Raw genomic sequence first — 20296 nt, 5'->3', positions numbered from 1 at the left:
CAGAAAGTCGTTTGATAATAACAACACTGTCCTTTATTTTGGTTGTGACGCAAATTTGATTTTGACTGTAAGAGAGAAAGTAAAGGTATAACTGTTTACACCTGAGATAAGAGCAAGAGTAGGAGAAAATTAAATCTTCGCGCAAACAACAAATACATATGACTATCTGCCACATGCGTCTACCGTTTCGTCAACCTCGTGAAGTGAATTTAAAATGAATGACAGCCTGTAAGTTCATCAACAGTAGGAGGTTTATCATTTTATTAGTAACTACATTAGATTAATTAATCGTTTCAATGCAAAGTAACGCAGAAGAGACATCTGTGCGAGACCAATAATGCGTTACAGAAAGCCGACTCCTCTTTAAAAACCACTTTATTTAGTAACGGAAGTCTAAGCTAATGATGAATGATTGACGTCCTCTTTCACCAATGGAAAGTTATAATACTACAGTTCGCCTAGTAGGATAGATCTGATTGGATAAAATAAGGAAGGAGGCTCCAGTGGTATAAGTGGATTTGAGGGCTTGGAAAGAAAACAAGGACGCAAGTTAACGATATCTCGTTGTTGAAGGTATTCAATTTGCTTTTAAAAGTTTACATATTGTATTTAAGATTCATACGGAGCTCATAATATCATACATAATGTGTGAAGCTCAACAAATACCGGGTTGACATTCACTATTATTTGTTTGTGGTGGCAAACAAACCAACCCAGCCACACTAACTAATAACTAACACAACTAACGAGAACTTACGTTATGACCACGGGCGTTTATACTGCCTTTACTCCAGATAACTACTCTAGCGAACGTCAGATATCAATAACTAACTTGACAGCCATATGGTCGATTTTTTTGATCTAATATAGCGTTAATTCGCTGTAGCCTGCGTTAAGGGGTTAGCTTGTCAAGTTAGCCATAGCCTGTTCGGACAGGAGATGAAAAGGACTGTGCTGAGGCAACATGACCAGGAAAAATTTAAATATATCGACAGTGTCCCTTATGATAAGCTTTGTTTAACTTAGTCTGGATGGAGTAACATGTTCAGTGATGATATATTAACCATTGCTAGCATGCAGGTTAGCTATCTCCCTGTGGACTTGTTTCTCCCAACATGTATGTATAAGATTTATCCTCGACCGCGGTGTTGGTCTGAGAGCCCAGCGAACCGCACTAATGAGGTGCAAACTGTCATCTCCACCACTTTCTGTCACTTAAACGTCATCAAATTGACGCCCTCAGTTTGTTAGCTATGGTTAAAAATAACATATTGTTATGTCAACTAAATCCAGGCAGATATTTAAGGCTTTAATTAGCCTAGTTCTGTGCGACAGCACGAAGTTATAAATATAATACAACTGTCACATTTCAGAAGGGGATGGGGCCCCTGAAGCGCCCATACATCGTGCCATCGCAACTAAACATGAATCCAAATATATTTAATGATGATTGATAATTACCCCACTCGCTAGTAAATAACAATTATAAAATGATATGAAACCTGCCAGACACATTATGTTTTCTTTCAATATAAATGTGAAACCCGTGTTTGGATATTTTGAAATCTGCTATCATTAGATGTATTGAGACAAGTTTATTTCCAAGTTAATGTTATATATTTATAATTTACAGCAGCTGTGGATTAATATGCGTTCTGATGTGCAATTACATCCATACAACCACATATAATTCAAAATAATGTGTACTAGAGGAGAACATAAATATAAACAATTCCAAACAGATTCATGTATCTTTTACTCATTGTATGAAAATTGTTTCTCAAGTGTAATACTGAGATTTTGCCCATATTAAACATTGAATTGCATACTAGAACTGAATTGATACCATAACAACATAAAAGTATGAGTTAACTTTAAACTGCACTTGTATAACTGAATCAAACCAGTTTTTTCTGAGCAATATTTTCTTGTATTTGGGGTTTCAAGAAAATGTTTAGACTCAGAAAAAATTATTTGGACAGATGTTGAGAGTTTACATTTATTTTTCAGGTGTGGTTTGGCAAGGGTATGGAGCACCCTATGCACAGAGGAGAGACAATGCCCATCGGACTACATGACAGGTAATGTGCAATATGTCATTGTCTAGTATTGCGTCAGCCACTCAGACTTTCAGTATTGGTTCATTTTAGCTGAATGCAATTCAGATTTTGGCTGTCAAAAATTCTGGAGCTGTCTTAGAGGTCTTAGGAACTTCAAAGTTTGATGTTTTGTTTTGTTTTTTACAGTTCTTTCAGGAATATTGATTGCATTGGGGCAAAATAAATTTTTATTACTTTCTCAATGTTTGGCTCAGGATTGTAGCTGGATTATTTCAATTGTATAATGTATAGTCAATGAGGTGTTTTTTCTGGGAAATAGTACCTGGGAAATGGCTCCCTGTTAACCTATGATTAGTTTTGGGTATTACAGAATTTTTGCTACATTAATCCATGGAAGCCTGTCATATTTAGAGGGTTTCTGCATATTATAGCATTTTTTTTGCCATTTTGTAATACAAAGCCTGAAAATGGGGGTTTCATATTGGTGTAGTGGTGATGATAGTGGCTATCACAAGTGTAAGATTGTAACACCAACACTTTAACGCTTTGCAAGTCAAAATTTGTGGTTGACCATACATTTTGTTCTCAACTTTCGACTGAATCACGCCAAGTTCAGAATTATTTTTGACCCATTTCATTTTATGCAATTGAATTGGCCATGAAATCAAATTGAAGGTAATAAGTAATCAATGACTTCAGCATAAAGGGAAATTGCAGATGGCATGTTTTACAGGTTTTATTGACTTGGGTACAGATTGCTGTCAGTTGCTTGCCCTTGATGACAAAACAGAATAAGACAAATGAGGAAGATACAGAAACTGCCATCGGTGCTGTTCACCTACAGGGTGCCGGTAGGTACAGGTAGGATGTGAGCTGGAGGAGAAGGAGAAATTCTGGTTGGACTTTGATGAAGTAATGCAGAGCATACCTAGAAGTGAGAGAGTTGTCATTGGTGCAGATGGACATGTTGGTGCAGGAAACAGAGGGGATGAGGAGGTGATGGGCAGGTTTGGTATCCAGGAGAGGAATGCAGAAGGACAGATGGTGATCGACTTTGTGAAAAGGATGGAAACGGCTAAAGTGAATACTTTCTTTCGGAAAAAGCAGGAACATAGGGTGACATATTAAGTGGAGGTAGGAGCACACAGGTAAACTACATCTTGTGTAGACGGTGCAATCTGAAGGAAATCAGTGACTGCAAAGTAATGGTAGGCGCAAGTGTAGCCAAACAGCATAGGATGGTGGTGTGTAGGATGACTCTGGTGGTGAGGAAGATTAGGGCAAAGGCAGAGCAGAAGACGAAATGGTGGAAGCTGAAAAAGGAAGAGTGTTGCATGACTTTAAGGAAGGTGTTAAGACAGGCTCTGGGTGGTCAGGAGGTGCTTCCAGATTACTAGACAACTACAGCTAATGTGATCAGGGAGACAGGTACTAGGAGAGGACTTGGTGTGTCATCTGGAAGGAAAATAGATAAGGAGACTTGGTGGTGGTATTAGGAGGTACAGGAGTGTAAACAGAGAAAGAGGTTAGCTAAGAGGAAGTGGGACACTGAGAGGACTGAGGAGAGTAGACAGGAGTACAGGGAGATGCAGCGTAAGGTAAAAGCAGAGGTAGCAAACGCCAAACAAGGGCCTTATGACTTCTATGCTAGGTTGGAAAGTAAGGAGGGAGAGACTGATCTATTCAGGTTGGCAAGACAGAGAGATAGAGATGGGATGGACGTGCAGCAGGTTAGGGTGATTAAGGATAGGGATGGAAGTCTATTAACAGGTGCCAGTAGTGTGATGGGAAGATGGAGAGAGTACTTTGAAGAGTTGATGAGTGAGGAAAATGAGTGACAACAAAGACTAGAAAAGGTGGTTGTTGTGGACCAGGAAGTAGCAAAGATTAGTCAGGATGAAGATGAAGGGCATTGAAGAGAATTGAGAGTGGAAAGGCACTTAGTCATGATGATATACCTGTGGAAGTATGGAAGTGTCTAGGAGAGGTGGCAGTAGAGTTTCTGACTGGGTTGTTCAACAGGATCTTAGATAGTGAGAAGATGCCTAAGGAATGGAGGAGACATATGCTGGTGTCCATTTTTAACAACAAGGGAGATGTGCAGAGTTGTGGCAACTACAGAAGAATAAAGCTGATGAGCCATACAATTAAGTTATGGGAAAGAGTAGTTGAAGCCAGACTAAGGGCAGAAGTGAGCATTTGTGAGCAGCAGGATGGCTTCATGCCAAAAAATTGCTTTGAGGATGTTGCTAGAGAAGCACAGAGTAGGGCAGAGAGAGATGCATTGTGTTTTTGTAGATCTAGAGAAAGCTTATGACAGGGTGCCGAGAGAGGAACTGTGGTATTGTATGAGGAAGTCTGGAGTGGCGGAGAAGTATGTGAGAGCGGTGCCGGACATGTATGAGGACCAAGACAGTGGTGAGGTGTGCTGTAGATGTGACTGAGGAGTTCAAGGTGGAGGTGGGACTGTATCAGGGATCAGCTCTGAGCCCCTTCTTGTTCATTATGGTGATGGACAGGCTGACAGACGAGGTTAGACAGGAATCTCCATGGACTATGATGTTTGCAGATGACATTGTGATCTGTAGTGAGAGCAGGGAACAGGTGGAAGAGAAGCTAAAGAGGTGGAGGTTTTTAGTGGAAAGGAGAGGGAGGAAGGTTAGCTGCAGGAAGACAGAGAGCATGTGTGTAAATGAGAGGGACCGAAGTGGAAGACTGAGGTTACAGGGAGAAGAGATCAAGAAGGTGGAGGATTTTAAGTACTTAGGGTCAACAGTCCAGAGCAATGGAGAGTGTGGAAAAGAGGTGAAGAAGCATGTACAGGTAGGATGGAACGGGTGGAGAAAAGTGTCAGGTGTGATAGAAGAGTTTCAGCTAAAATGAAAGGAAAGGTGTACAAAATTGAAACCAGCAATGTTATTTTGCCTAGAAACAGTGTCACTGAGGAAAAGACAGGAGACAAAGCTGGAGGTAGCAGAGATGAAGATGCTGAGGTTCTCTCTGGGAGTGACCAGGATGGATAGGATCAGGAATGAGTACATCAGTGGAACAGCACATGTTAGAGGTTTTGGAGATAATGTCAGAGAGGCCAGACTGAGATGGTTTGGACATGTCCAGAGGAGAGATAATGAATATATTGGTAGTAGGATGTTGAGTTTTAAACTGACAGGCAGGAGGCCTAGAGGAAGACCAAAGAGGAGGTTTATAGATGTAGTGAAAGAGGACATGAAGGTAGTTGGTGTGAGAGAAGAGGATGCAGAAGACAGGGTTAGATGGAGGCAAGTGATTCGCTGTGGTGACCCCTGAAAGGAAAAGCAGAAAGGAGAAGCAGAAGATTTAGATTCCTTTTTTGCCCCAACAGGTTAGATACATTTACGTTATTGTGATTAAGATTAAGAGAGAATATTTTGCCAAATAACTTTCTATTGAACATAATTGCAACTGTGTGAAGGATGATGAGACATCATCACAATTATTGAACTCTGTTTTTAGTGTGTTCTGTAGTGAGCGCAGGCTCAGGCTGAGTTTTAATTGTCTGCAACATAATCTACCAATAATACATACTTGAATAATATGTTGGTTCTTTCAAATGAGTAGAGGAATGTTAAAGTGGTGTGGTTTCAGTTCTAGCTTCTTTTATTGATGTTGTGTATTTCTTTTTTAATGTCTATGAAACATAATATATCTAATTATGTTATGCATATATAACTTTAGATGGTCACTGGAGCAGAGTTCAATAAATTAATGAAAGGTTGGTACATTTTCTGTGTGCCTCTACAGACTTTATTTAAAATAGATGTCTCTACGGGGTAGTGTTTTTTTCTGGGAGTACAGTCATAATAAAACTGAACGTGACAGGTGTAGCACTGAGCTCCTCGGCTCGGACAGAAGAGACGGCTTGACTGCTGCCATTGCAGTTAAGGCAAGGTCATTGTGCCATTTACAGCATTAGTTGCGGGGAAGAATGGTTGAAACTGAAAGTGTAGTGACAAGGTTGTTATCATGAAGTAGCTGGTGATGAATGGAACAGGATCATCACAATAATTGGATATCTTATCGATTTTAATGATCACGATTCTGGTTTAGTTTTGGACGATTCTGATTTTAACATTGTACTATTTTATTGTTAAACTATGTGTCTTGTTTTCTCACCAACATAAACAATCAGTTTTCTTATGTTCTATTAAAAAATTAATTAAATTACAGTAAATAATTGTTTTTGTTCAATATATTATTTTAAAATAATTCTAATAGTGCATTATTTAAAAATATTATTCACCTCAGAACATAGATAAATCGTTTGATGCAATGTTAATAATCCAAAAATTGATTTGGTGAGCAGTTATTCATTTATCATGCTGAGTATTTGTACTTTTAGTACTGTAATTATAATTGGTAAAGGTGGTCAGCTTACAGAGATGAACACTATTGTTTTGGTCAGTTAGCCTGCCAAAGCAAGGTAAATAGAAGTCACTTTTACAAAGCTCTGCCATTAGTTAATCGATTTATCCTCTGAAGCAGTCCAAGAAAGAAAACTTTTCAAGGACTGTCAAGGACTTGTGATCCTCTTTTCATCACAAGCAGACACTGATGTAATTAACCTGTGAGATGCCTTTAGTGCGATGTTGGCGCTTTGTGTCATTGTTCTGTTGCAGTCTGGGAAGAGGTTTTAATGCCCAGCCCTATCACCAAGATGTAAGGAATCTAGCTTACTCAGTTGATTGTATATAAGCATAAGGTAGTAATTTAGCCTAATGACAGTCCCAGCTGGTTTATGCTGCTCTTTTATGTTTGTCATAATGCTAGAGGACTGAAAGCTGTCTTAAAGTTTATGTTTCAGTGATCAAAAGCTTCATAGTATAGCGAGAGGACAGATGTTAGCCACATGCAGGAGTATCCCTCTAGCCTACAGAGTCAGCACTGTTCTCTGAAATTTGACACGAGGTCAGAAAATCTCAATGAATATTTTACTTCTTTTTTTTTTTACAGTGGATAAAGACCATCCATGTAAACTCATGGATGGAATGCTGCTGTCACTGTACAGACAGGATTTTGTGCACTATATGTTTATGTAATGTCAAGCTTTGCTTTTACTTGTAGTGCCACTCAGCTTTAAAGATTTATGAATTACATTAAAAGATTCTGTTGTAGTTTCACCAAATAACTATTGAAATATATCTGAAAATTTTTCGGTAGGATTATATCATGACAACGGTTTTCAGTTAGATTTTTCCCTCTTGTTACCACACGAGAGTCAGCACTGTGGCCTTTTATCTACTATAAAGGTTTTTATTGTTTTCCAACAAAGGGGATTTAATTGGAGAGCTGATGGAAGCCGCCGTGGCCTTGGAGGTAATGGCATCAGTCGACAAAAGTGCTAATTCAAAGGGCAAACTGCTTCAGACATCTTCCTTTCTCGCACTTTTCATATGTCAGAAGTTCAGGAGCTATGTCTTTAATAAAGTTTTTCTGTTTTTCAAGACCATCAATCTGGAATTCATTCACTCATACAGCAATATATCACCAATCAGTAGTACAAATATGTTGCAGCTTCTCTCCTTTCACCTTGTTTCTGTCCTTTTATTCTTTTATCTCCATCTGGAGTCTCCATTGAGCTTGCCACTTCCAAATGGACTGCTGTACTCCTCAGGCAGATAAATATAACTCCATATCGTTTGCATACTGTTCGACCTCTCCTGAGTTCCACAGGTCCAAAGAAATCCACTCCAACATTGGTAAATGGAGGTAAATCTGGAATTATTCTCTCCTTCGGAGGATCTGCCATTTTCTGCTCCACTGCTCATCCATCATAACGTCTGCAAAAACTGCATTGTGATATGATTTTCCTCACGGCTGAGTTTGCATTGGTGATCCAGTACTTCCTCCTTATTGCAGACAGAGTATGGCTTCGACCACTGTGACCCAGTAGTTGATGTGTATACTTAAGGAGAAGCATAGGAATGTGCTGATCCTTGGACAGTATGAGAGGATGCTTGACCCCTGGAGGCATTGCTCCTTTGCACAATCTCCCTCCAACTCTTAGGAGTCCATTCTCAAGAACTGGATCCAGCTTGTAAATGGAACTTTGCTTGTTTTCTGTTCCTCTCTCAGATAGAGAGGAAATTTCATTCTGAAATCGTTACTGCTGACAATAGTGGATGACAGCCAGCTTTGCTTCCAAAACCTCCTTTGCTGTCATGATGTTATTCCTTTGGGTAATTGTGGCCTTAAGGTTCTTGATTTGACCAGCTTGTGCATTGACAGAGACCTTCAACCCTTTTCTCAGACCACTGAGTTCCTTCCAGAAGGACTTAAATCTGAGAAGCCAAGCCACTGACACCTTCAGCCTTTTCCAGTCTGAAAAGTAAGTAATAAGATAGTCAGCGAAACTGAGTGGATTGTTGGCTACAGAATTCACTGATGTAACCTTTCTGACCTCTGGATCCTCAAAGTCTACTGTGACATCAATGTAATTGTCTGGCCATTCTTTCTCAAATCTCCACAGAAAACTGGGACCCTCATACCAAGTGGTGTACTTAAGAAAGTTAGGCACCTTCATTCCTCTGGATGCAGCATCGGTCGGGTTGTCCTTTGAACCAATGTGCCTCCATTGGGAAGGGTTGGAAACATCTCCAATGGCAGAGATCCTGTTGGCAACAAATGTGTGAAAGTGTCTGTCTTCGTTATTAATGTACTTCAGGACTGACGTACTGTCAGTCCAAAACACAGATTCTTCAAGTTGAAGTTGTAGTTCTGCTTTCAATATTGTATCCACCCTAACAGCCAGTCAGCTCAAGACGTGGCACAGTTACAGATTTTAAGGGTCTAACTCTGGCCTGAAAGCAACGTGAACAATGTTTTCACTATTCATCAAACTAATGTAACTTACTGTCCCGCAGCCTTCTTTGCTGGCATCAGCAAAATGATGTAGTTGACTGTGTATGGGCTCCCCAAAGTCCTTTGGTTTCATGCATTTGTTCACTTTGACAACCTGACAACCACTTAGTCCACTGGTTTGAAATATCTTCTGGCACAACCTCATCCCATCCAAAGCGTCTCCTGCAAAGTTCTTGTTGCAGTAACTTGGCAGACAAAGTGACTGGTGCCAGAATGCCCAAAGGATCGTGTACGGAGCTGATTGTGGACAGCATACCTCGTCTGGTAAGAGGTATGCTGTTTCAGTTCATATCTTTAACTTGAAATGATCTGACTCAATGCACCAAAGCAAACCTGAAGCTCTCTCTGTTGGAAGATCATCTCTGTCTAGATCCTGTAAATCCTTAGCTCATTGCTCTTCTGCAAGTGTATGCAACACTGCCCGACTGTTGCTAATCCACTTTTCCAAAATGAAACCACAAATAGTGGTTAAATCCTTAACATCTGTATAGCTTCCATCTCTGAGCCCAAGCTCATCAGTCAGTCATCCACGTAACAGTTTTGCTTAACAGCTTGCACAATTTCAGCAGACAAGTCAATGCTGTTGTCATCCGCAGTTTTCCTCAGTGCATAACTAGCGCAACTGGGTGATTAAACTGCTCCAAACAAATGTACAGTCATTCGGAATTCTTTGAGTTTCCTATTGAAATGGCCTTCTGGCCACCAAAGAAAGTGAAGGAAGTCCCTGTCCTGTTCTGCAACTTTAACCTCATGGAACATAGCCTGCATGTCCCCCATGATTGCCACCGGCTCTTGCCTGAATCGAATGAGAACTCCAAGCAAAGAGCTGGTAAGATTAGGACCTTGGAGTAGTTCGCCATTCAGTGACACTCCTTTTAGCGTAGCTCCACAATTGAAGACCACTCATAAAGAGCCTTTTCTGGGATGATACACACTGTGGTGTGGAATGTACCATACCCTTCCACTTCTGAAAAGCAACTGCTCCTCAGATACCTGCTCTGCATAACCTTTATGAATGATCTCATTAATGTAGTTAGTGTATTCCTGATGAAAGATTGAATTATTAACAAACCTCCTTTTCAATCAAAGTATCCTTTGCTTGGCCACTGCAAAGTTGTTGGGTAAAATGACATCAGGTTTCTTTAATGGCAATTTCAAGGACTGCCTTTTATCCTGTAGTTTTGCAGAAGATTCCATAATTTCCATGAATCTAATATCTTCTCTTGACATCTCCTAGTTCTCAGATGTTACTTCATTAAAATCATGCTTATACTGGTTATTCAGAATAAGCTCCAATTTGGACACAGATATTCTATTCACTACAACAGAAGAATGTTCCACGTCAGGCGTCCTGTCATTTCTATTTAAAGGACCATTAACAGTCCATCCCAACACTGTTCTAATAGCGTATGGGCCATCACCACAGCTGTTGATAATTTCCCATGGTTACGATAACTTGGGAGCGTTGCTTCCTATCATCAAATAAACATTAGCCTTGATGCTGGGGATCTGAAGCTTTGACAAATAAGTCCACTTTGTCAAATCTGCTGTAGAAACAACATTGTCTGTAGTGACTGGCATCTGCTTCTGTGTGAGGACTTCTGGTAAAGCTTGAAAATTATTTGCTTCAAGACCAGCTACCTCCATCCCTGATAAGGAATACGATGAAACAATCCTTTCTTGTCCCATCGTTTTCAACAGAAGATGTGTTCTTTTTCCTGTGATGGTTAATCTCTGCATTAGGTTCTGAGAACAGAATGTAGCTGTGGAACCAGGATCTAAGAAAGCAAAAGTCTGAATAATCTCCTACCCCTTGGTGGACTTGACCTGCACAGGAGTAATGGAGAGTATGCAGGGAGCACTTCTGGCCCCTGTACGACCATGATCGGTGCCTTTTGTGACTCTGTTTTTACATTTATGTGTAGCACAGTGAGATGTTGTTGGTTACAAATCTCACCAATCAAACGTTTATTACAATCCCAGCTTATGTGTCCAGTACATAAACACCCAAAACAAATCCCTTTTTCTTTTAAAAGTTTAATCTTGTCTCTGTGTTTCTTGCTACTAAATTGATGACACGTCTTCAATAGATGAGCATGTGAACAGCACTGACAACATAAGCCTTTCTGCTTTTCATTTTTTGCCCTTGATCTCTCCTCACTGGAATCCATTGGTGTTACGGCAGTGGCAAAACTACTTCCTTGTACTCTGTCCTTTGACTGTAGCTGAAACCTGCTGGTGGGATTTGAGCTGGCTGTCTTTTGTGGTACGTCTTGAATGACTCCAAAGATTGGATCTAACAGAGCTCTTACATGCTTCTCCAGATATTCAACTATATCATTGAAATGAGCCCTGTTATTAGAATGTCCTGAGCCCTATTTCGCCATTGCTCTCTTAATTTATAAGGCAGCTTTGAAATAACCATTCTCACATTGCTTGGCATGTCCAGATCCTGCATGTAATGAAGCTCTTCAGTGACATTGCAACATCCACATAAAAATAAAGCATACAATTGCAAAGCTTTGACATCCTCAGATTTTATGTTTGGCCAAGCTAAAGCCTTTTCAATATACGCAGCGGAGATCTTATATTCTTTTCCAAAGTGCTCTTGAAGCAGACCCTTTGCTACGATGTAACCACGCTCAGGAGCCATGTGCTAGCAACTGCGTACCAATTCCTTTGGATGTCCTCTTGTAAATTGTTCCAGGTATTGTAAGCAGTCAGCTTTGCTAGCCTTTTCCTTTTCAAATGCTAAATGAAAACTCTGTATTGAAATGGATCTTCATCAAATATGGGAATGTCTCGTGGTGGCAGAGACATTAGACGCTGCTGGTGAACAAGTGCAGCTGTAATTTCATTTTGCTTGTGCATGATATTGACAATATCTCCTGTTAGATTTTGGTCCTGGTGGTAATTTACATATTGCTGATTACACTGATTTTCTAAAGCAGTTGTTGTTCCAGGTTGTAATACTTGATAATGTAGATCAGCAAATGGTTTCAATAATGTTGATCTGTGCCTTTCAGTTTGGTTTGGTTTGACATCCACAGCCTGTTGGTTGTTTTGTGGCGATGACCAATTCTCTTGATGAGTTGTTTTGCAAGCTGTGGGCTCAAATTCATTTGCAGTGGGATTAAGATGTTAAACTTCGTTCAACTTCCTCTTGGCTCTTTCAAATTATGAGTTCATGCCATCTGAATGGACCTGAGAGAAACCCTGTCCATCTGAAGCTTACAAAACCTCCAATTTAGCATTAGAGGCAGCTAATTTGCTTTCCAATTGGAGCTGTTCCTTTTTCCTCCTAATCAGTTGTTCCTGTTCCTCTAATGCATGAAGCGCCTTCAAAGCTGCCATGTGGGCAACAAGTGCAGCTCTTTCGGCTGCTGCCTTTTGCACAGACGACGTGGTACTTGTTGTTTTAGTGATACAACTCTGATGTGAATGCTCACCCACATTGGAAACAATGTCATCAGGGTTTATATTGTCAACAATATTATCATCACCCATACCTTCATTCATACACATTTTGTATTCATAGGTTAACACCCAGTCTTTTGCATTCCTGATGAATTAAACATCATTTTGACCTTAAACCATGTATAATGCCTCTCTTTTTCATCAAGTTGCAATAACCCCATAAGAGAATCATGCATACATCTTAAATCATGACAAAGCTCAATGAAACCACCAAGTGCATTTTGTACCTTTGATTTTTTACCATTTTTTTTAACCATTTTACCTTGTATCATTTGTCTTAAATTGCGAGCTTTATTCAGCTTGGCTTTTCTACCAGTTTGCAGTCTGTTAAATTTGTCAGCGAGTGCTTTAGCAGAAAGTTTGACCGCTCTTTTACCAGTAAGAGTTACACTATGGCTGGACCCAATGTCCGATTTGCCAGCGGGATGCGCACTCGCATCCGACGCCATGTCCTCGTCATCCTCGTCCGCAACTCGCTCCTCCATATTTAAATCCAAAACGAAAAGCTTTTTTCAACAAACCAGTTCACAGTCAAATGTTCATCCTCTTCTGCGGCCAATGCATTTGACTTAAGCCATAATGTACATACAAATGGCCATATGAACGTCAGTAGCGCTACTCATACCTTGCATCCAACATTTTACCCGTTGCGGAGTTCCCGGTGTGCGCATTCCTCTCCGGCGTCTCCAACGACAGGTGTGGATCCTCTGCAGCTTCTTTGGAGCAGGCGTTGTCCTATCCGGCGTCTCCTAAGCAGGCGTTGTTTCTATCCGGCTTTCCAACGACAGCTGTAGCCCCAATTCAGTGTCCACAGCGCAGGTGTGTGTACAAGATCCAGGTGTGAAAACGCTCAAAGCGCATGGCACCGAGCGTCCTTCTTTCTCGTTTTCCCAATCACGAAAGTGAAGAAAGTTCAGTCATTTCCAATAGTTAACTGAAGCGGTAGTTTTTTTACTTTAATGTAGAGGCTAAGCCACACTTGAAGCCACTGAGGTTTCCACCGCTCTTGAGTGGTTGACACATTGACATGCTTTCTCAATCACCATTTGACAGGCCAACCTTTTGCATGAATGTTCTGTTTTATTTCCATTTAAATTGTCCTATAGTTTACAACAAAACATCTCAAGGTTTGACGTTTCACAGTCACAGTCAATTCGCTGTTAACGGTCTAAAAACTATTTATGCTTCGGGGTGGAAAGGCCTCCCCGGCCAACAATTGGCCTCTATTTAAACCACGTGACCAATTATCCACAGGAGACCCAAAGCATCATTTGGCTCCTACAGTATCATTGTTACTTTGTTTTTCCTTGCTTATCTGTATGAAACTTTTGGATTGCTGAGTAGAAAGGGCTCAACTTGTAAGACTTGTAAGTTAAAAAAAAAGTAGTAATGTAGTAAAGTAGTAAAAAATCATCTGAAAATATCTGCAACATTGGAAGAAAATATCTGCAATATTGGAAGACAGTGTAAGGTCAGGGAGCTCAGGTCATGGTTCGACTTCTGTAGTATTCACGCAGTCTCCACCTGGGACACTCTACCTCTCATTTTGTTTTCACCTTTACATTATTAAAGAAATTTGCACTTTAAACTGCAACAGAAACTTGGTGCTGAAAGACAGCACCATCCTTGTAAGTATGTGAGGTCCCAGACTGTCTGCCCTTTGCTCCACCATAAGGTGGATGTGATTGCTACTTAAACATCAGGAGTACAGGCAGAGAGTACCTTACATTCTTGACTGCAAAGCCTGATGATCAAAACATTTACAAAATTCCAGAAAACTTTTCTTCAGTGAAAGAACAAAATAAAAATAAACCTGTGTTCAGTTAGAATTAATAATTCTTTATTATGTAATAAATTAATATTATATATGTTTATGTGTATATCAATTATTTTTTAATTATTATTAATTCACTATTGATGCTTCTTAAATCTTCAAAAATTGGAATACCACACAGATAATGTATACAGTGGAATGATTTGTACTATTTCTCCTTATTCCACAATAGACAGTGTACAGTATGTGTGTAGTGTATGCATATGTGTGTGTATTTATTTTATTTACTTGATTACTTATTTATTTATAAATGATTAATTTGTAACTCATTTTAATGCGTCAGGAACAAGAAGGTATCAGGTAGTGACAAATGATTAGTCCTGTCATGGAGTTTGTGGCATTACCAATTATTAAATCACATTTATACCATAGAGCATGGTGGTGTATTTGCATTCATTTAATAACTCTTTTTTTGTTTTCTTTGCATAGCATAACCCAGAACTGTAATCATGACTCCTTTAACAAGGTGGCACTGTTGCTTAGCTACTGGACTATTCACAAACCCTTGAAGGGTGATGGGAAGGCAGGGCTTCTCTCCCCCTCCTACCAAGAGACAGCCGTGAATGCAGCAGGACAAGCAGTCGCGGTGGATGCAAGCTATTGGCTTCTAAGTGCTGCCGCAAAAGTCACAACCCTGAGTGTAGCCTGTGCTGCCTTCAGCAGTGTATTTCTGTAACTGCTGCTCCAGCCACTGCTCTCCCTCCCCCTTAAATGGTGTGGGCAGAGTGGGATGGACGACTGCATTGGAAACATTCTCATGGAAATGGTCTTTGCTGTTGGTACTGCTGTAGCACCATTCTGGTGACAACAACATGCCGTTAAAATGGAAAAGCGGTTCTCCCGTCAGCTGGAAATTCCCAGTGCCAGTTCTTAAGACGTCCAGGTCCTCACCCCTTTCGCCTGCCTACATGTGAGTAAGGAGCTGAATAGAATTACCATCAATTTGTTTTGTTGGTGTATGTGCAGGTGGATGCTTTTCCTCCTCAGTTATTCTTTTAGTAAATATCTCACATTTTTTTATGAACCTCTAATTAGTCAGAATGCAATTGAGCTTTGCGTGTTCAGAAAGCTGCCTTGTGCAGCTTGGATTTTATGGTTCGCTGGCAGAATGCTTAACTCTCGGACAGAGGCACTCATTTTGCCACTAGTCTGGGCATGACCAGCCTCACATCCCCAACTCGTACCTTCTCCCTGTGGCTAGGTTTATTTGGGAACGGGGACTGAGCAGCTTGGGAGGAGCCTGCCTTTGTCAGGATGTCTGGCTTGCCCTCGTTTAGAAGCTGCTGTTGAGGAGGGAGGGGGGGGAGGGTAGAATGGAAGTGTTTCTCACAGCCTCTCACCATCCTTTCTCTTAACCCCCTTCCCCAAGCTGTGCTCAAATGGACAAGTGTCTAATAATACTTTTGTAATGTGTCTATGACCTGGAACAGGTGAGATACAATTTTTTAAAGCCCTCAAGGCAAACTAGATTAGCTGATTGCCTAAAGGTGATTTCATTGGCTAGCTGGACTCACTTAGAGGTTTTTTTCATAGGATTCATGTGGTCTTCAGCTATCAGGAAGCTTTGCTCATAAGCTGAAGTGCTTAGTTTTACTACCTCATCCAAGAGGGAGATATCTATGTTTAAAAGCCACACTTTTATTTGAACATCCTAATCGAAACATGGAATTTCCAAAAAGGGTATTTCTACATTTATAAATTACTAGCTGGAACCCGCAGAAATTCCTCGATAAAGCAATATTATCAGACTTCATGGTATTATAAACCAAGCGTACCCAACGTAATCCAAAATCAACGTGGTGACGTAACGACTTTGTGCTGGCAAATCATGGGTTGCGCTGGGCGGGCATTGCGAAGCTGTAGATGAATCTTAGATGAACTGTGTGTAGTTTCTTAAAGACCGTTTTTGTCAGATGCCCTAGGAGCGTTTTGGATACTACATTGTCCCATTCCAAATGGAAACCATAGCTGGACAGACTGTTGGTGCTAACCAGCCAGTTTCACTCAGAAATCGTTGCCATTTTCTGTGTCGTTCCTGCTGTTTGGAATCTCTGCTCAAAAACATGAAAATTGTTGGAAAAGTTATGACACTAAAATTATGTTAACTTGGAAGTCCATATATAGTTATTCTCCTAACATAGCAGATGCCTTACACCATACCGTTCACTTGATTCTTTGTGGCAGATGTGCTGTGATTGGTTGGGTGCTTGATTGACAGGTAGTGAGTGGAGTTGGTGACAGTGTGACAGCGTGAGACTTTTCAAGTGAGCTTTTTGAAATATATAGGTGGGTATGTCCATACAGGTGGCATTATAGTTTTTACCTTTTGAGCAGAGCACACAGAAGTCTTTGCTAAAGGGTGTCACTTTGTAAACATTATGAATGCATGCACACACACACACACACACACACACACACACACACACACACACACACACACACACACACCAAGCGCGCACACACATTCAAAACCTGAAAGCCGTCTTATCTGTTGTTGGCATCCTCAGGGGCAGGAAGGGGTTAATGGCCTTGCTCAAGGGCACCTTAGCTTTTGTCAGGATTAAGGGACAAGTGCTGCTTTTCACTTCCCCTCTCGGATACATCCAGTCTCAAGATGACAGAGGCAAACGTGGAGTTGTTTAACTCCATTGCTTTATATTGTGACATGAGATCTGTTTGAGATTAGTAAGACTTATGTTTCAGTAAACAACTTAGGAATAAGGTGCTAATACCTGACAGACATTTGTATGTAAATCTCTGTCCTCAAACCTTTGAAAACCCAGTCTGCAGACACAGTATGTCGACTGCTTGCCTCATTACTTGGGATTTGTTTGGAGTACTGACATGAAATAAAGCTTTTAAAAAATAGCAGCACAAATAACACCAAGAAGAAAGAAATTTAATATTTTCAGTTAAATACGTTTGATTTCTTTTGACCTTATTTTGCTCTTCTACAAATAAATTACTTATTTGTAATTACTTTACAATTTTGATATAAGTCATCAGTGACCAGCCATGTGGCTTATTTTTCTGTGCGGTATACTCAAGTATGTTTTGTCAGATCATGCTTGAAATATTATCCTTTTTAAATCTCGGAAGACCCAGTCAGATATTATTTACAGACATTATTTACTGTATGTATTTTGAAAACTTGAAGTCTAAAAGGAACAAGATGATCTTCACTAGCTTTTATATATGTTCTTTTTGAGTGCTGGTCCAACTCTCGAAATGAAACAATGACGAAGCAGCATCCAGTGTACTTAAGTGGCTGTGGACAGTGCCTGCGTGTCTTCATCAGATATTGTGTGCACACCCAGGCGATTAAAGTGTTTTCAAGCATCAAGGCTTCATCTCACGCTGCTCAGTGTGGCCTAGCCCCCCCCACCCCCCCACCCCCCACCCCCGACCACATACTATTTTGAAATGTGTATTGTGAGCTGTGTTTTTAGACAGGCAGATATTGGCCCCCAATTATAGGTTCCTCTGTGGTCAGGGAGAATTCACTCTTCATAGGCCCTTTAAGAAGTGTCTCAGTTTGGCTTGAGAGACATTTTAACTTGTTGTTTAGCTGTAAATTTTTTGCATGCATGGGAAACAGAAGAATGATTGAGAACACAGGATTTTTGAAATATCTCACGTATGTGTAACATAAAGAATCTAGATTTACTTGAGAAATGTAGTTGCTTGTTTGAAACCACCCTAATCTGTAAATAGATTGGTGAGCTGCTTGTGTTGCAGATTTCATGCTAGCAAGTAATAGTTCTTTGCCAGAATGACCCAGGTAAAAAGTAAAGTAAAATATCATTGGCAATGTTCCCTCTAATTTTTCATGTGTCTGGGCAAACACACAAGCTTCGTGAGTGCACTGGGGACCACTGTGAGCAACATCAGATGTGCACAGTGTGGCCACACACCAGTATCACACTTGTTCAAAACCTTGGATCATAGCAAGATACATTGCTTATTAAAAGAATCAAATTACAGCAGCAATTTTCATTTGTTTATTTTTAATATAAGTGAATTTGCCCAGTTGAAATGAAAAATACAAAAATCTTGTTCTTCATGAAATAGGTAGTATGTTATATGTGAGAGTCCTGCTTTGGCCAAGGTGTGGTGCAATTGTGGCCTGGTTTAGGATCCTGTTATGGAAGAGATGACACAAAAACACCTTTCAGGCATAACATGTTGTTCGCATTAAAACATTCACATTTTTCACAATGATGTGTGCTGTTGCTTGTGATACAGTGTAAGTGCCTGTAACTCTTTGTCTGTAAAATATCTCATTCATTTTTTTTATTAGCATTTCTGCTACCCATAAATTATCTAGCAGTAACAGCATTTAATAATATCCATAAATAAAAAATTGTCTACATGTCACTAGAATATGCACAAATCTGACTTAAATTTTAACTTGTACACTTTGTCCAGGTTAATGGCTTTGTCTGCTTCTTTGAACTTTCTCAAACAGAAAAAAATCTCATCCAGTTTCACAGCTCGTTCTTCTACTTGCATCTACATACGTTGTGTCACAGCCATTCCATCTTAAAATAACTGCATTTCTTTTTTACTTTGCCTTGGTGAGTCGCTGACAGTAGGGCGCACATGCAGTACCGTCAATGCCTTGATTCGCTGCATAGTGTCAATGAACCTTATCGTACATTGGCTGGATAGATTACATTAGATTATATTATATATTACTGTATTAAACACGGTAACACTCCGGGTGTCGTGTAATGTGGGCAAGGATGACAACTACGAACTTCTTTTGATGAGCTTAATTTCTGCGTTCATCCTTAACAAGCAACAATCCAGAACTCTCAACTCCCGCTCAGCACTCACTTTTTACACTCACATGCCCCCACCCTCCTTCCAAGTCTTGTGAACTCATGCACAACTGACACACCCACAGAACAACTCAAGACAGCAACACACAACAGTAACAACACGCGGGACATCACAATACGTTAATTTCAAATTTTATGCGCAGCATAGAATTTCTTGTGCGCTTAGACTGTGCGAGCATTGTGCTATTGCGCAGGTGCGCACTTTAGAGAGAGCACTGGTCATTGGGTTTATTTTTGATTCAACAACCAAAAACAACCAATTAAAATGAATGCAATTCCTCATTTTACACTGGTTGGTGAGTGTGCTGCTTTGCTGCATAACCTGTGAGCCAGTATCCTCAGCTATGGCAAAGCTTGTTGGATTCCAGGCAGAGACCTTTAAAAGGTGTCAGACCTCTTTTATTTCCGACAATGCTTCCTGTTTATGTTTTGTTAAGAAACTATTTCCTTCTATAATCTAAAAAAAGAAGCTACCTTTTGACCTTAGAATTTTGCTTTTGATCATTAGAATCTAAAATAGATTTATGTGCTGTTCCTTGACTTGACTAAATTCTCCCCTTGACCGTCACTTAAAAAAGCTTCAAAATGTCTAGAATAGCAAGTGTTCATTCTAGTTAAAGTGTGACCAGATTATACTGCATTCAGGTTGTGCAGCCTATTAGAAATGAAGCCATATGAACGTAAATGCTTCACATGTCTCATGCGACTGTCAGTTCCTTCTGCTTCCAATGAATCACACCATACCACCGCTATGAGACGATCGCTGCAGTCTCCAGGGTAAATGTCCCACTGGTTTACAGACATTTCTTTGAAACCAACTCAAAGTCATTTGTTCATTAAATTAAACAGTTCTCTTTTAAAATAATCAGCAAGTGGCTGGATTTACAGATGTCATGAAACTCAAGAGATTTTTTTTTCTGCCTACAAAAAATCCAGACATCATTCATGCTTAAAAATGCATAAAACAGTGTAATTACACTTGAGGGTCACACCAGATATATCACAGTGTGATTTATGTGTTAATTGGACCCAGTCGGGGATGATATGCCAGGAGAGATGTTAAAACTGCAAAGCTGTTCTTTGCTAAAAGGCTCTAAGTGTATTAAGTCAGATTGCAAATTTGCACATGAATGTATAGATAACAGCACATTCTTTAAAGATGTAGGAGACATTGTCTGATTATG

The 20296-nt window shown here is 40.1% G+C and overlaps 1 protein-coding gene across 2 annotated transcripts in view; it reads left to right on the top strand.

The window, feature by feature from the left end:
• The first annotated feature begins 498 nt into the window (after window positions 1-498).
• Window positions 499-20296, top strand: part of klhl13 (kelch-like family member 13) — a 59742-nt gene continuing 39944 nt past the window's right edge. Inside the window, exons 1-2 of one of the 2 annotated variants that reach the window (XM_068331797.1) lie at window positions 499-573; window positions 2011-2081. In XM_068331797.1, the coding sequence (XP_068187898.1) occupies window positions 2029-2081 (53 nt within the window). In that variant the 5' untranslated portion in view covers window positions 499-573; window positions 2011-2028. Of the gene's footprint in view, window positions 574-2010; window positions 2082-15029; window positions 15179-20296 lie in introns of those variants that run through there. The other variant, XM_068331796.1, reaches the window with a different exon arrangement.

The sequence above is a fragment of the Antennarius striatus genome, chromosome 13, assembly GCF_040054535.1.
Source record: "Antennarius striatus isolate MH-2024 chromosome 13, ASM4005453v1, whole genome shotgun sequence".
Lineage (NCBI taxonomy): Eukaryota > Metazoa > Chordata > Actinopteri > Lophiiformes > Antennariidae > Antennarius > Antennarius striatus.
This window is presented reverse-complemented; position numbering and strand designations above follow the sequence as displayed.